At 35.7% G+C, this 15,196-nt stretch overlaps 1 protein-coding gene across 1 annotated transcript in view; it reads right to left on the bottom strand.

Annotated features, from left to right (window-relative positions):
* The window catches only part of LOC118186048 (voltage-dependent T-type calcium channel subunit alpha-1G-like), a 283,525-nt gene extending 268,532 nt beyond the window's left edge, over positions 1-14,993 (bottom strand). Inside the window, exons 1-2 of the mRNA XM_085816460.1 lie at positions 14,732-14,993; positions 9,318-9,415 (exon numbers count right to left, since the gene is read on the bottom strand). Of these exons, the coding sequence (XP_085672586.1) occupies positions 9,318-9,415; positions 14,732-14,964 (331 nt within the window). The 5' untranslated portion in view covers positions 14,965-14,993. The remainder of the gene's footprint in view (positions 1-9,317; positions 9,416-14,731) is intronic.
* Between the last annotated feature and the right edge of the window lie 203 nt (positions 14,994-15,196).

The raw sequence follows: 15,196 nt of genomic DNA on the forward strand, positions 1-15,196 counted from the left end.
AGAAAGTCCAAAATCTGAGTCTCAGTGCCGAATTCTAATTCTATCTTTGTTTGTATTTATAATCTTCATCATTGTCTCTGCAAAATCTTTAAAATTTGAGTAGTTCATTTTAAAATCTTCCTTAACCCTCTAAGCGGCAAGGCCGTATATATACGGCCTAGAATATTTGTTGTGATATCTGTAAGAACGTATATATACGTGCATATTAAAATATGTCAAAGAAATTAAGGCAATATATCAAAAGTACACAAATCCAGGTATGAAATACCAGAAGAGATTTTACATTAAAATGGAAAAAATAATTTGTTCTCATAGTAGTTTTGGGAAATTTATGCTTTCTTAGCGAAAACCCTAGCCGCTAATTCTTTCTATATTTCTCTCTTGCACTCCGAGTAAACGTACTTTCATCGACGAAGATCTTGGCGTTCTCAAACTTATCCCATGCTAAGTATTCATCATTATTCTGTAGATGGAACCGGTTAAAATAAGCCGGGAAACGCCCATGATTAGTCAGTACCTGATTTATATCAACATTATTTATAATATTCATCTTCTTGTTTAACTTTATATTTTTCATTAACTCGTTTTTCTTATTAGACGACCCCCTTTAGAAAGGAGTATGTAAGGTATTTTCTCTCTCCTTTCTGCATACCTTCGTTTTGTAACGGTTAGCACACTCGACGCGAATTCGAGAGGTCCAGCTTCCAGTCTCGGAGAAGGCATTGCACATTTTCCACGTCTCCAGCATAAAAAAACCCTTAATGACTCTATAAAATAGAGCTACTAAAAGGGAAATAATTACGAATTTTAGAGTTAAAAGGGGAAAAGTTTAGTTCCTGAAAAACAAAGCAACATGCATTTATGTAAATGACGAACGCCAGCTTGAACAGGCTGTGTGTTGTGTCTGTCTAGGATTCAAGCTGATCCATGTTCACTTGTGCTACTTCTGTCATTGATTGCCTTCATTATGTATTAGTCGATTCAGCCAAATAGACGATGCGCATACTCGAGAAGCAACTGTTTGATGACAGAAATAAATCTATTTGTAATTTTGCTGTTGGACTCACATTTTAGAAATTATCAATACAGAATAGGTTACTATTTCACAAACAAATGATGAAAAGAGTAATAGTAATCTATTTAATTAAATGTATTATTATGTAAATATGTAATTAAAGAGAAAAGTAAGTTTACTAATGTAAAATATACACTGGTGTGCAAAAATTAAGGGCGAAGTCGAAAAATTAGCATATCACCTGAACGAAGAGGCACAGCGGACAGAAAAAAATCAGGAGATTAAGTAAGGTGATGTACGGTAGCACATGCGCAGATATGCAGGTAGACGTAACGGGGGAGTGTCTGAGTAGTATAAAGCATGTCGTCGGTGTAAGATCAGTATTTCTGGCAAAGAGATTGCACGCCGTATAGCAGTTAAAATCACACCGAGTTGCTGCCTCAGCGAGAAATGGCAAATAATCAATCTGTTAGACGATATCTGGATGCTTTTACCCGAGGTCGAATCATTGGGAAGTTGGAGGAAGGCCGCAGTGTGACAAGTGTGGCTGCAGAGTTCGGAATTGCTCACAGCATCGTTTCACGACTTTGGAGACAATTTCAAACTACTGGAACAGCTATCCGGGGGTTTAGTAGTGGCCGTCCACGAGGAACCACACCCGCAGATGACCAGTATATTGCCTTACAGGCCAGAAGAAACAGGCGGCAGACAGCGGGAGAAATCGCTAGACACACGACACAGGCGACTGGACGATCTATATCGCGTTTTACCGTGGCCAGAAGACTGCACGGTGGTGGTCTGTTTGCACGACGCCCTGTACGGTGTGTACCTCTAACGCCTGCCCATCGGAGAAGGCGTTCTCTGTGGTGCCGGGAACACCGGAATTGGAGAGACAATGAATGGGGACGAGTATTCTTTACAGATGAGAGCAGATTCAGTCTGAGTAGCGATTCTCATAGCATACTCATCTGGAGAGAGCGGGGAAGCTTCAATCATCCCTCGAACATCATTGAAAGGGACAGGTATAGAGGTGGCGGTGTTCTCGTTTGGGGAGGCATCATGCTTGGTAGTCGTACAGAACTTCACATCTTCAACGCAGGTTCAGTCAACGGGACCCGTCATTATAACGAGATTCTTCTTCCATATGTGCGACTTTTTAGAGGCGCTATGGGTCCGCAGTTCCTTTTCATGGACGACAATGCACCATGTCATCGCACAGTAGCTGCCGAACAGCTCTTAGAGAGTGAGGATATTGAACGTATGGATTGGCAGGCACGATCTCCGGATCTCAATCCCATCGAGCATGTATGGGAGTTTCTTGGCAGACGCTTGGCAGCTCGTACCTTACCACCAGTAACGATTCCGGAGCTTCGATTGGCGCTGCAAGACGAATGGGCAGCAATGCCTCAACAACTCATTGACACCCTCATTCTCAGCATGGGCAGACGCTGTGAAACCTGCCTAGCAGTCAGGAGAGATCATATTCCCTATTAAAGACCGGATGTTTCTTGCTGGACACCCATCACAGGGATGTTTCGGCCTTCAGTCGCATTGCGCTCCATGCTACTTTTTCAATAAAGCTTCTTTTTATCCCTCTGATTTCTCTTTTAGTAAGTGTTGCTTACATTACTCATGTCCTTACGTATTGGGGATCTTACGGTATTAAATGTGTTGATTTGGAAAGCTTTTGTACAAAGTTATATTGAAAAACCGTCTCGTCCTTAATTTTTGCACACCAGTGTATTCTTGTAAAGGTTTTTGATGTAACTAATTAACAAGATTCATAACTTCCAACTGTGCAAACGTTTTACATTATTTTACCCTTTGAGATTTAATTCAGTATACCTATATTCTTACTTTAATTGCAGTATCTTCCCACCTTCTAGTGATAAGCGTTATACCCAGTAGCAGTTTGGTTTAAGGAGACTCATAGAGCTTAAAACCCATAAGATCTTTGAATATGTGACAGTTGCAAGAATTGGGACAACTTTTTTTATTTTAAAGGCAATTACTTCCAAATTTTTACAGCTGACTACATAATATGGCTGCTTTCTGAAATAGTAATCAGAAAGTTTGTGTTGCCACAAACATTTTTATAATTTAATCCGCTTTGTAACGATTTTTGTAACGATTTTTATAATTTAATCCGCTTTGTAACCAGTAACGATTCCGGAGCTTCGATTGGCGCTGCAAGACGAATGGGCAGCAATGCCTCAACAACTCATTGACACCCTCATTCTCAGCATGGGCAGACGCTGTGAAACCTGCCTAGCAGTCAGGAGAGATCATATTCCCTATTAAAGACCGGATGTTTCTTGCTGGACACCCATCACAGGGATGTTTCGGCCTTCAGTCGCATTGCGCTCCATGCTACTTTTTCAATAAAGCTTCTTTTTATCCCTCTGATTTCTCTTTTAGTAAGTGTTGCTTACATTACTCATGTCCTTACGTATTGGGGATCTTACGGTATTAAATGTGTTGATTTGGAAAGCTTTTGTACAAAGTTATATTGAAAAACCGTCTCGTCCTTAATTTTTGCACACCAGTGTATTCTTGTAAAGGTTTTTGATGTAACTAATTAACAAGATTCATAACTTCCAACTGTGCAAACGTTTTACATTATTTTACCCTTTGAGATTTAATTCAGTATACCTATATTCTTACTTTAATTGCAGTATCTTGCCACCTTCTAGTGATAAGCGTTATACCCAGTAGCAGTTTGGTTTAAGGAGACTCATAGAGCTTAAAACCCATAAGATCTTTGAATATGTGACAGTTGCAAGAATTGGGACAACTTTTTTTATTTTAAAGGCAATTACTTCCAAATTTTTACAGCTGACTACATAATATGGCTGCTTTCTGAAATAGTAATCAGAAAGTTTGTGTTGCCACAAACATTTTTATAATTTAATCCGCTTTGTGATAAAAGTTTTCGTCATGTTTCCAACTTGCGCGCACAGTTTAAAACATTATGTTGCATAATTTAATTCTATATTTAATATATAGTTTTAATAACATTTGCAAACTACTGTGAACCAAAAATTCTAAGAAATTTAAGTTTATAAAATGTAATTTATTAAAAAAATCTGTAATATTTTCGTGCCTAAAATTTTTTAATATTAAATTCTGCTAAGTTTCAAATGTAAACAAATATGGCTGATATGCCAAACAAAAATTAGGCTTAGCCGCACTTAAAAAACTTTAAGTCGTTGATAATTCCATAATTATTGCATGCAGGTTAACTAAAGGCATAAAAATCTTAACCAGAAGATAAGAACCACATAATTCAATCATTTTTGAAGCAAAAAATGCCCAATTTACAAGCATATCAGAATAAAGAAACTGTTCTCACAGAACTATGTAACAGAGTGGATATATGTATACATATATTTATATACTTTTGGTGCAGGCGATTGTAACAAAAATGGGAGGTGCATATCTGCATGTAATAGCAGTCCTATAAACAAAATTTCAACGTTCTGAGGCTACTCATTTTTGAGTTATGCGAGATACATATATAATACGTACGTACGGTACTTACAGACGCCACGAAAAGTATCTTAATAATCATCAGATTTTTGGTTCAGTTAGAAAATAGTGCCCATATAAAGAATTCCATCCAATTTCAAGTATGTACCATTAGCCATTTTTAAAATATTACTCGCGCAAAGTGGAAACATGACGAAAAATTTTGTCATAAAGGGAATTAAATTACAAAAATATTTGTGGCAACACAAACTGTCTGATTACTAGTTTCCAAAGCAGCTATATTATGTAGTCAGCTGTAAAACGTTAGGAGTAATTGCTTTCAAAATAAATAAAATATCCCAATTTTTGCAACAGTCACATATTCGAAGAGCATAAGGAGTTTAAGGTGTATGAACCCCCTTAAAGAAATACCAGAAAGGAAATAACAGCAAACAGTGCATTGGACAGAAAATAAATAAAACACTGTCCATGAAAATGTGTAGGGAAACATCAGAAACTTATATATAACAGAAATATAATAACATGTAACAGAAAGCTCAAAATCCATATAATTTCTTGCGAGGGAAATGCTGGTGAAAATGTTCGAAAAAAGACCCCTGAAATGTAAGTTGAGTCAATTTCGAAAAAGGCTTCAGCAGCCATCAAAGATGTAACCTCCCCTTCCCGCACAAATTCGAGCTAACTTTTCTTCCATCTTTCCACAGAACGAAGCTTTTACCTCAAATGAAATGTGACTGCCTCCTTTTTTTTTAGTTTTGGTTTGAGAAGTTTTTTTAAAGGAATTTCTTTAGTCGTAAGAAGAACCAATGTTTCTTCTATTTGTTTTATTTTTTATTTTCCTCAATCTTCCATTAGAAAAAGGCCATATTATTCCGAGTAAAATTACGCCATCAGATAAAAGCAAAACCACGATTAACGATTAGATTCGAAGTTTAATCTTTACGAGAAATCAGTTCTTTGTGGCCCCGGCTTTTAAATTGCAATTAGAAATTAAGTAATTTTAGAACAAACTGCATCAGAATATGTTCATTGCCTGTTTGGAGATACCGCTGTTGCGAATGTTTCAAAGACGAAAACGGGGATTATCCGAACTGAATCTGATCAACAGGAATTCGGATAATTAATTTTCATTAAAAAATGAGTATTCAAGCAAACAGTTTTGTTCAAGTACTAGAATTTTTATTTCATTGAAGGAAGTAAAAAGGCAGTATTGTAATCGCGAAAACTTTCGGCTATCATATTTCAACGAAACTATTCATTTTTACCCCTATCGAATGCACTTCAACGATGTTTTTGCGTGACATCTCTATGTATGGACAAAAAAAAGGACTCTTCCCCCCAAAAAAGGTTAAAAAACTGATTTAAATTGAATTCTAAGAAGATACTTTTCGTGGCGTCTGTAAGTACCGTACGTACGTACGTACGTATTATGTATGTATATCGCATAACTCAAAAATGAGTCGCCTCAAGAACGTTGAAATTTTGTTTATAGGACTACTATTACATGCAGATATGCACCTCGTATTTTGGTTGCAATCGGCCGCACCAAACGTGTATAAATATATTTATATATATATCCACTCTGTTACCCGGCTCAGTGATCTCAGTTTCTTTACTCTTATATGTTTGTAAATTGTGCATTTTTTGCTTTAAAAATGATTGAATTATGTTGTTTTTATCTTCCGGTTAAGGTTTTTATGCCTTTAGTAAATCTGTATGCAATATTTTTAGAATTATCAACAATTTAAAAGCTGTTTAAGTGCCGCTAAGCCTTTTTTTTATGGCGGCCATTGATTGTTTACATTTGAAACAGCAGAGTAGTGGATTTGTTGCCAATATAGAGAAACTAAGCTTCGCAACAACAAAGTAATATCTTATTTTATTATTGCGAATTAAATTATGCTTAATCCATTCTGAATTTATCATTTAAGTTATTAGCTTGTTTTTGCGCAGGAACTGTAATTTTAATTGTAAAAATTGTTTTTTTTTTAAAATTTATTGTTTCAATTGTACTTGGTGTTTTATAGTTTTGTATATCTTTCAATTTTTAATGAAAACATTTTGAATTATAATGTATTTTTGTCTTGCCGCGAAGTGAGAACTGAATTAATCAGTAGCGCATGCGCATCAGGTAAGAGGCATTGAATCGTCTGTGAAAAACTGTGTCTTTTTTATTTGTTTAATTTCTTTTATACATCGTTTCCGATTTATTATAGTATTTGAATAGAACATGTGGTAATTCTTCAGATGATATAATTTTTGTGCACTCTGAGTTATAAAATGAATGAGATGTAACACTGTTAAGTGAGCCTAGCGCCGAAGTATCGCTATGGTAAATAAGTATAGTGAACTTTAAAGAGTGCATTTATTGTATTGTGGTTTATGCGCTATCGATGAAGTAGATTTTATTCAAAATTCGTTAATTCAATATGTTCGAAAAAAAATGCAGGACAATTGTGTATAATTTAATATTCCGTACAAGAAAGTTATGTGGTGTACACATCAGATTTTTCTAAATTTAATTTAATTTAATTTACGCATTTTTAGCTAGAATAAACTACGTCGTTAGAGACGCCAGCGTAATTTTCCAAAAGCAGAATTTCGATTGTGTGAACTGAATCTGACCAAGAAGAGTTATGATAATTCATTTTCATGTTAAATAAAGACTATTAAAAGAAACAGTTTGTTCAGAAGCATTGCATTACTAATTTTATTTACACACAAGCCCCCCCCAAATGGGATAATGGTTAATGAAGCACGGTTTCGTATGCCGGGGAAGACGCTGATGTTTGTAAATGTGTAATATCTATGCGGTATGACGACACTCAAAATATACAATGAGTAGAAAGTCCTCTCGAGTGGTTTGGATTTAAGAGAAGAGGGAAGCGAGATCTTTGGACCCGTTCCACGGGGCGCTCTCCTTCAAAATATGGACGGAACTACTAGACTGGGGATAGTACAACTAGAAAGTCGTACTATCCCCTATGTGATGCTTGACGCCTATGCCAACGATAGACGCAATCTTCCAGTTCTTGAGACGATACAATTTGTTAGATTGTCCTGAGTAGATCAGACATGTGAGATGAGCTATAACACCAGCAACGGTTATATACAAACCTATTTTCAAATTTTCGGCCTTTATGGACCTTTCTGGACTTTCTGGCCTTTATGGACCTTTATGGACTTTATGGCCTTTATGGACCTTTATGGCCTTTATGGCCTTTATGGACTGTCCGTCCCTTCACAGGTGACAGGTGACAGCAGGACAGGGCACCCGGACGGCTTTCTATGACTACTCGGGTATTACACTGGCCCTGCAACCATCTAGAGACTTCACAGTTGTAAGACGCTTAACAGATGTGTGCTCAATACATGCCACGTTACATCTACAGTATTATATGTGCACTGTCCATTACTGCGCTAATAGCCTTTAACGACACGTCGGCTCGTGGGATAACTAAAAACAGTTACATTTCCATACTACGAATACACATACCGTTGCTGTCCTAGCTACTTTAGTAAGCTTTGAGAATCGTTATGCCAATTATGTTTATTGCGTGTGCCCTATTCCGGCCTGCAGAGATCTATGCCCATTTTTTCTAGCTTGTCCATTATGCTTTTAAGCTTTTGCCGCGTGCCTCGATGTGTCCGTCCCTTCACAGGAGGGAAATGTAGCCCACTTATTAGGTGCCTCCGTAATAAAGTGACCATCAATTCTGGCCTTAGTATTGTCGAAGCCGAAGTCGGCTGAGGGCCCACCATTGGAAAACAAATCAAATATTAAGCATTTTATTTGGACTTTAGCTTTAAATTTTTTAACCCAACAAGCAGGAAAAATTACGAAATATTACACATTTGTTTTAACTTTTCATTGATTAATGCTTCATTGGACAAGTCCCTTAACCCTCAACAGCATCTTTAACACACTTGAGTTCCATTAGCTTTTATACATTCGACATGTATTATGTTATTCTCCTTCAGGCTTCATTTATACAGGTTCCAAACGAATAGAATGTCCCACTTTGCGAATCAAGCTGAACTGTGGATGAAAAATGTGATGTGACGTTTTGAGGATTGCGAGCGGTTTGATTTCGTAAGCGTTTATCCGGTACTGGCGTCTTGTGTACATAAGAACGCATTCACATAATCCATCTGAGTAGTTTAATTAAAAAAGAAGCCTTTTGCTTTATTTATTTAATATAAATTTAACATAATGTATACTTCACAAAAGATCTTATGAAAACATATTATTCATTCTCAGAGATCTTATACTTAGAGCAAAAATGGAGCTTTATTCGTTTTGAGAGGTCGAACCCGTTGAGTCTTTAACCCCTTAACTGCCGCGGGCGTATATATACGCCTTGCTCAGCTGATGCGTTAACTGCCCCAGGCGTATATATACGTTATTCCAAACTGCTATCATTTGCTTTGCGCTGCTACACCTAAAATTATTCGCAAAGTTAACGCATCGGCTGCGCATCTGGGCGCATCTGGGGCAGTTAACGCATCGGCTGAGCAAGGCGTATATATACGCCCGCGGCAGTTAAGGGGTTAATAGTAAAAAATATGCTAATGTCAAAACTTGTATTAAATGTCTGCCATACATATATATATAGAGTTAAACAAAACCTAATTCACTTAAGAGAGATGTGGAGAAATAATAAAATTTAACTAAAATAAATCTGTGTTATCGAAGGAGGAGAATCTAAATGAAAACTTCCTTTCTTTAAGGAGAACATTTCTTTCTTTAACAGCATAGTTAATTGCATTTTATGACCCATAATTCAAAATATATAGTGTTTGAGGCACCTACTTGGAATCCTGTTGATGGCCCTCAAGGGCCGTAGAACCCGGACTGTCCTGATGGCGGAGAGATTGATGTTGCCCACATCTAGGCAATACTCCAGGGAGCTGCAGAAGAGAGAAAAAAAAATATCATCTCGCGTTTTGAGTTTTTGTCGAAAAAAAAAAAAACATTCTGGAATTTATAGGCTCATTAAACGTCCGCAGCCGTTGAATGCTCATCATTCTTTATAAGTGAAAAATTTCAGTGAAGTAGTGAAAGAGGCTAACGTCTTGCTCCAAAATCAAATATAAAATAGGGTTCCAGATGTTTGGAACGATGCCTTATTAGAAAAGAGGCTTAACAAAGAAAAATGAAATATATCACAGTATTTTCAGAAGGAACTTTTCAGCTAGGCCATTTTTTATCGCTAAAAGTCAATAAGGAAGTTCTAAATCTAAAAATAAGTTATTTATATTTATTAATCTAGTTAGAAAATAAATAGAAAAATCTCGAAAAAAAGTGTTTACAATTGTATCTCGAACGCGTTTAGAAATGCAAATGTTGAATGCATTAGCAGATGAAGCTACTTCAGTTATTTAGCTGTAGAAAAATTCAAAACTGACAGAAGGAACTATGCAGCTTGGCCGGTTTTTCTCTCTAAAAGTCAAGAAGGAAGTTGTTTACATTTAGCAGAAAAATAAGTCTTTTAGAAGTGCATATGTTGGATTCATTCACAAATGAAGCTATTTTAAGTTATTTAGCTGTACAGAAAATCAAAATTGACAGATAGAGCTTTGCAATTTGGCCATGTTTTACCTCGAAACGTAAAGAAAGCTGTTCTAAAAGTAAAAATATGCTATTTATATTTGTTAATCTAGTATAAAAATAAATGGAAAAGTCTTGATAGACGTGTTTGTATTTTTTACTTGAATGCTTTTGGAATGCAAATGTTGAACTCATTAACAAATTCAAAAATTCAAAATTGACATTTATTTAATTATAATAATTCTTCACTTATATTTAAAGCTAGTTGTAATCAAAATATACATGCAGATGAGTTTTAAATGCAGATGCATGATTAATTTTGAGGAAAAACTTTTAGTTTCGAATACGAAATAGATTAGGCAATTCTTACCACTTTGGAAAGGGGTCAAATATTCTATTTTGAACGAGATACTGCGATCTAAATTTGAAAGAATACTTCACTATATTAAACACAATGTTATAAACAAATGCTTTATTCTTATACATAATACACAATCTACTATAAGCTTATTATTATTTAACTTAACACATAAAGGAAATAGAAAATGAAGAAATAATACAAATAAGCAAATTTTAGTTTAATTGGAGTTTAATCCAATATCAATAAAACGGTGTTATTACAGATGTGAATCCGGCAGATGTGCAGGACTTGATGCACAGTTTAACTCGATACAGATTTTAATACGCTTCTGACAGGAACGGAGTGAATCTTACATCATTAATGACTTTGTTTTGCAAAAAAATGTCGGAAGTTTCTAAGAAATCCAAACTGAGATTCAGAGTAATGCCAACAATTATTTTGGACTCTGAAAACAAACTGAAATTTGAGATTTATTAACCAATAATGGGGAAGCTATTGAAGATATTTTCACTTCTTTCTGTATAGCATACTTTATCAGATGCTGGTATAACTTTACATCGGAGGCGTGGAAAAACTTATTCCAAGTCTTGGAATGCTGTTTATACTTTTTTCTTTTTTCTTTTTTACTTTTTTCTTCCAAATAAGCCTGCACCTCAACACCTGTCGCTTTCAAAAATAATCATTTATTGTTCATAAAAATAATCATTTCTGTAGCATTTGACAATTCTTAATGTTCTAAAGAATTTCTGTTTCATTGGGAGCAAATTCGCTTTTATCACACTATCTTCGGTAAAATATACTGGCCGTCAAAATTAAAGGATAATGAGAAAAACTTACTAAGTTAATGTTGCAACCAATGTCCAATGTTGTAATTATTTATGATAATTAAACTCAACTGAACACAAAATTGCATTTCCGCGCAAATATTAGCGCTTATTAACTAATATGCATACGAAAGAAGTAAGATCGAGGTACAGACGATTGGCTTTTTGTACCTACACATACAGCTTCTTCTATACTATATACAAGTACAATTACATATTGCACAGAAGCGCATTTACACTATTATATGGCTATATGTTTCCAATTTTAGTTCAATATTTTTTTTCGAAATTCAGCAAAACATGTTTATTTATTATTTTATAAAATAATAAAATAATACATACACTGAAGTGACAAAAGTCATGGGATACCTCTTAATATTTTGTTGGTCTTCCTTTTGCCCGGCGAAGTGCAGCAACTCGACGTGGCATGGACTCAACAAGTCGTTGGAAGTCCCCTGCAGGAATATTGAGCCGTGCTGCCTCTATAGACGTCAATAATTGTGAAAGTGTTGACGGTGCAGGGTTTTGGGCATGAACTGACCTCTCGATGATGTCCCATAAATGTTCGATGGGATTCATGTCGGGCGATCTAGGTGGCCAGATCATTTGCTGGAATTGTCCAGAATGTTCTTCTAACCCATCGCGACCAATTGTGGCCCGGTGACATGGCGCATTGTCATCCATAAAAATCCCATCGTTGTTTGAGTACGTGAAGTCCATAAATGGCTGTAAGTGAGTACATGAAGTCCATAAGTAGCTGAAGGTATCCATTTCCAGTCAATGATCGGTTCAGTTGCACCAGAGGACCGAGTCCATGCCATGTAAAAACAGCCCAGACCATCATGGAACCACCACCAGCTTGAACAGTGCCTTATTGACAACTTGGGTCCATGGCTTCGTGGGGTCTGCGCCACACTCGAACCCTACCATCAGCTCTTACCAACTGAAATTGTGACTCACCTGACCAAGCCACAGTTTTCCATTCGTTTAGGGACCAACCGATATGCTCACGAGCCCACGAGAGTCGCTGCAGGCGATGTCGTGCTGTCAGTAAAGGCACTCGAGTCGGTCTTCTGCTGTCATAGCCCAAGGAAGACAAATTTCGCCGCACTGTCCTATCGGACACGTACCTCGTACGTCCCACATTGATTTCTGCGGTTATTTGACGCAGTGTTGCTTGTCTGTGAACATTGACAACTTTACGCAGACGTCGCTCGTCTCGGTCGTTAAGTGCAGGTGGTCGGACACTGCGCTGTCCATGGTGGGATATTATGCCTGAAATTAGATACTCTCGACACACTGTTGACACTGTGGATCTTGGAATGTTGAATTCCCTAACGATATCCGAAATGGAATGACCGTCTAGTTCCAACTACCATTCTGCGTTCAAAGTCTCTTAATTCTCGTCGGGCGGCCATAATCACGTCAAAGCCTCTTCACATGAATAACTTGAACACAAATGAAAGCCCTGCCAAAGTACTTCGCATTTATACATTTTCTACGCGATACTACTGTCATCTGTATATTTGCATATTGCTATCCCATGACTTTTGTCACTTCAGTGTATATACAAATATGGCACTTATAATTCTTTTATTCTACATGAGCAATATCAATATGTATAGTGTTTCGAATCCATAGCAATTCTAACCTTCTAAAGAAATAAATCTTTTTAAAATCTAATAATATAATCATATTTCGGTTATTACATGGCAGATAGATTTCTAAAGAAGCTGCGAAAGAGGTGAAGAGGAGGATGCTAAAAGCAGAGCCAAAAATTGAAAATTTATTAAATTTATGGAAATCTCGGTATATATAGATATATGTACATATCTATATCTATACCTATATATATATGTATGTTAACGTCAGAATTTAATACTAAAGCTCTCAAAGAAGTTTTTATAATTGGTGACCCGGGTTTCGAAGTATGTTTCATGTATTGAAGCTGTGTTTACGTTGTAAAATTGACTTCATCAATTTTTAGTATCGTTTATTCTTTCTTTATTTGTCTTATTGTGACAACAAAAAGTAGATTTCTCGCAATAAAGAATGCAGATTTCTTAACCTCTTTTTTAATTAGGACATGTCTTTTCAAATATTAAGATTGTATTTCAACAGTCGATAAAATATTTCCTTGAAACATAAGAAAGCAAAGAAATATAAAACTAAAAAAAAGTAATAAAATACCCCCAGAGAAAAAGTATCTGCTCCAAACGATAGGTTTACTTTGGAGCGCTGTGTTGAGCTTATGCTTGAATAACAATTTTTTTTTTATTTCACATTTAAAAGAAACGAAGGAAAAAAGGTATAATTATTAAATATTAGTAAAATTAAGAAAATATTTAATGTTCTAAAAATCAAAAAGTGAGAAAACGAATTACAACAAATATAGTGTTACAACAAATTACAACAAATATAGTGAAACGTTATCTAATTATTTTCACGCAAGTGATCTGCAGTGAAATGCGTCTGCTATAGGGTGGCCCAGAAGTCACTTTACATTTTGAAAATTAAATAACTTTTTTTCTATTAATATATTTCTTTTTCTCTTTTCAGAATTAAAAAATATAATCCCTGGAAATTTTTGGCATGGATAAGTTTATAACAGAACAACGAGTGAAGATAATTGAATTTTACTTTGAAAATGGACGGTCAATTGTTGCAACGCATATATGCGCCATTTTAATGTTCGACATCCCCCTAGTAGGCCTGCAATAAGGAACTTAGTGACGCGTTTTCAAGGTTCAATTAGTGCAATCTTTAAAACCAGCAGACTTTCAGAAAGGAGTAAATTATGCTGTTAGGTTTCAGAGAACTGCAAGAAATGACAATGAGTTTATTCACAAGTTGATCATGGGAGATGAAGCTCATTTCCATTTGAATGGACATGTGAATAAGCAAAAAATAAAAAAGAATTAATTAAATACAGTCATTTAAGAAAAAGTTATTTAATTTTCAAAATGTAAAGTGACTTCTGGGCCACCCTGTATATACTGGATTTTTCCTCGCATTTATTCGGTAGTTATCCACAAAGGGTTAAATGTTATCAATAAAAAATATCCAATTAAAGGCTGTGAGACTGATTTTGTTTTTAGGTTTGTATTCATTGGATATTGAAAAGAAGACCAGTCAGGCAGAAACCTAGGTTGAAAGAAAGGAAAAAATAATAATTGGAAGAAGAAGAAGAAGATTTACCGGCGGCTTCCAAGAATCTACCTTTCGTTTAGCTAATATTAAAATCTTTGTATTAATCAAACTTTTTTTTTTGGATAATTTGTAATGCTTTGTACTAATATAAAAGAGGTGTGTTCACGATTTCCAAAACCATCAGGAAGGACAGTTGATTCAATTACACAACATTAGATGGAGTCCAAATTGCCATCCTGGCAATATGTTATAATCGATCATTTGGTTAGTTTGGTTCAAAACAATTGCTATTATGTATTTATATAAAATTTCGAAGAAAATATAGAAATAAAGTCTTTTACCCTGCGAAGACGATGAAGAAATCAAGTCTGTTCCACGTCTCAGCTAGGTAAGCATTCTTCCCGAAGGCCCCCATGGCCGTGATCTTGATGAACATCTCGATGGCGAAGAAACCAAAGATGACGTCATCGAAGTGCTGTAAAATCTTGCAGCGGTTGGAGTCACAGACTTCGTCAGCGCATGGCCTGTACATGCCCAGAGTCACGCAGTTCAGTAATATCACCATCATGCACATGCGTTCGAACCACGTAGAGAGCAAAGTTAAGGATAAAACCAATAGTATGGCACACGTAGAATATAATTTAAAATTGATGCATAGTAATATGACATTAAATTTAGTAAATATAACATTAAGAAATACTTTATTCTAATCATTTACTTGTATTTAGTTATTGAGTCTACTTAAAAGTGACAACTGAGTGCACTTTTGTTTTTCTTAAAAAATACTGAATTAGAAATTAATTTTC

Source organism: Stegodyphus dumicola, chromosome 5 (assembly GCF_044657685.1).
Source record: "Stegodyphus dumicola isolate Sdum_Otavi_A_Nest chromosome 5, ASM4465768v1".
Taxonomy (NCBI): Eukaryota; Metazoa; Arthropoda; class Arachnida; order Araneae; family Eresidae; genus Stegodyphus; species Stegodyphus dumicola.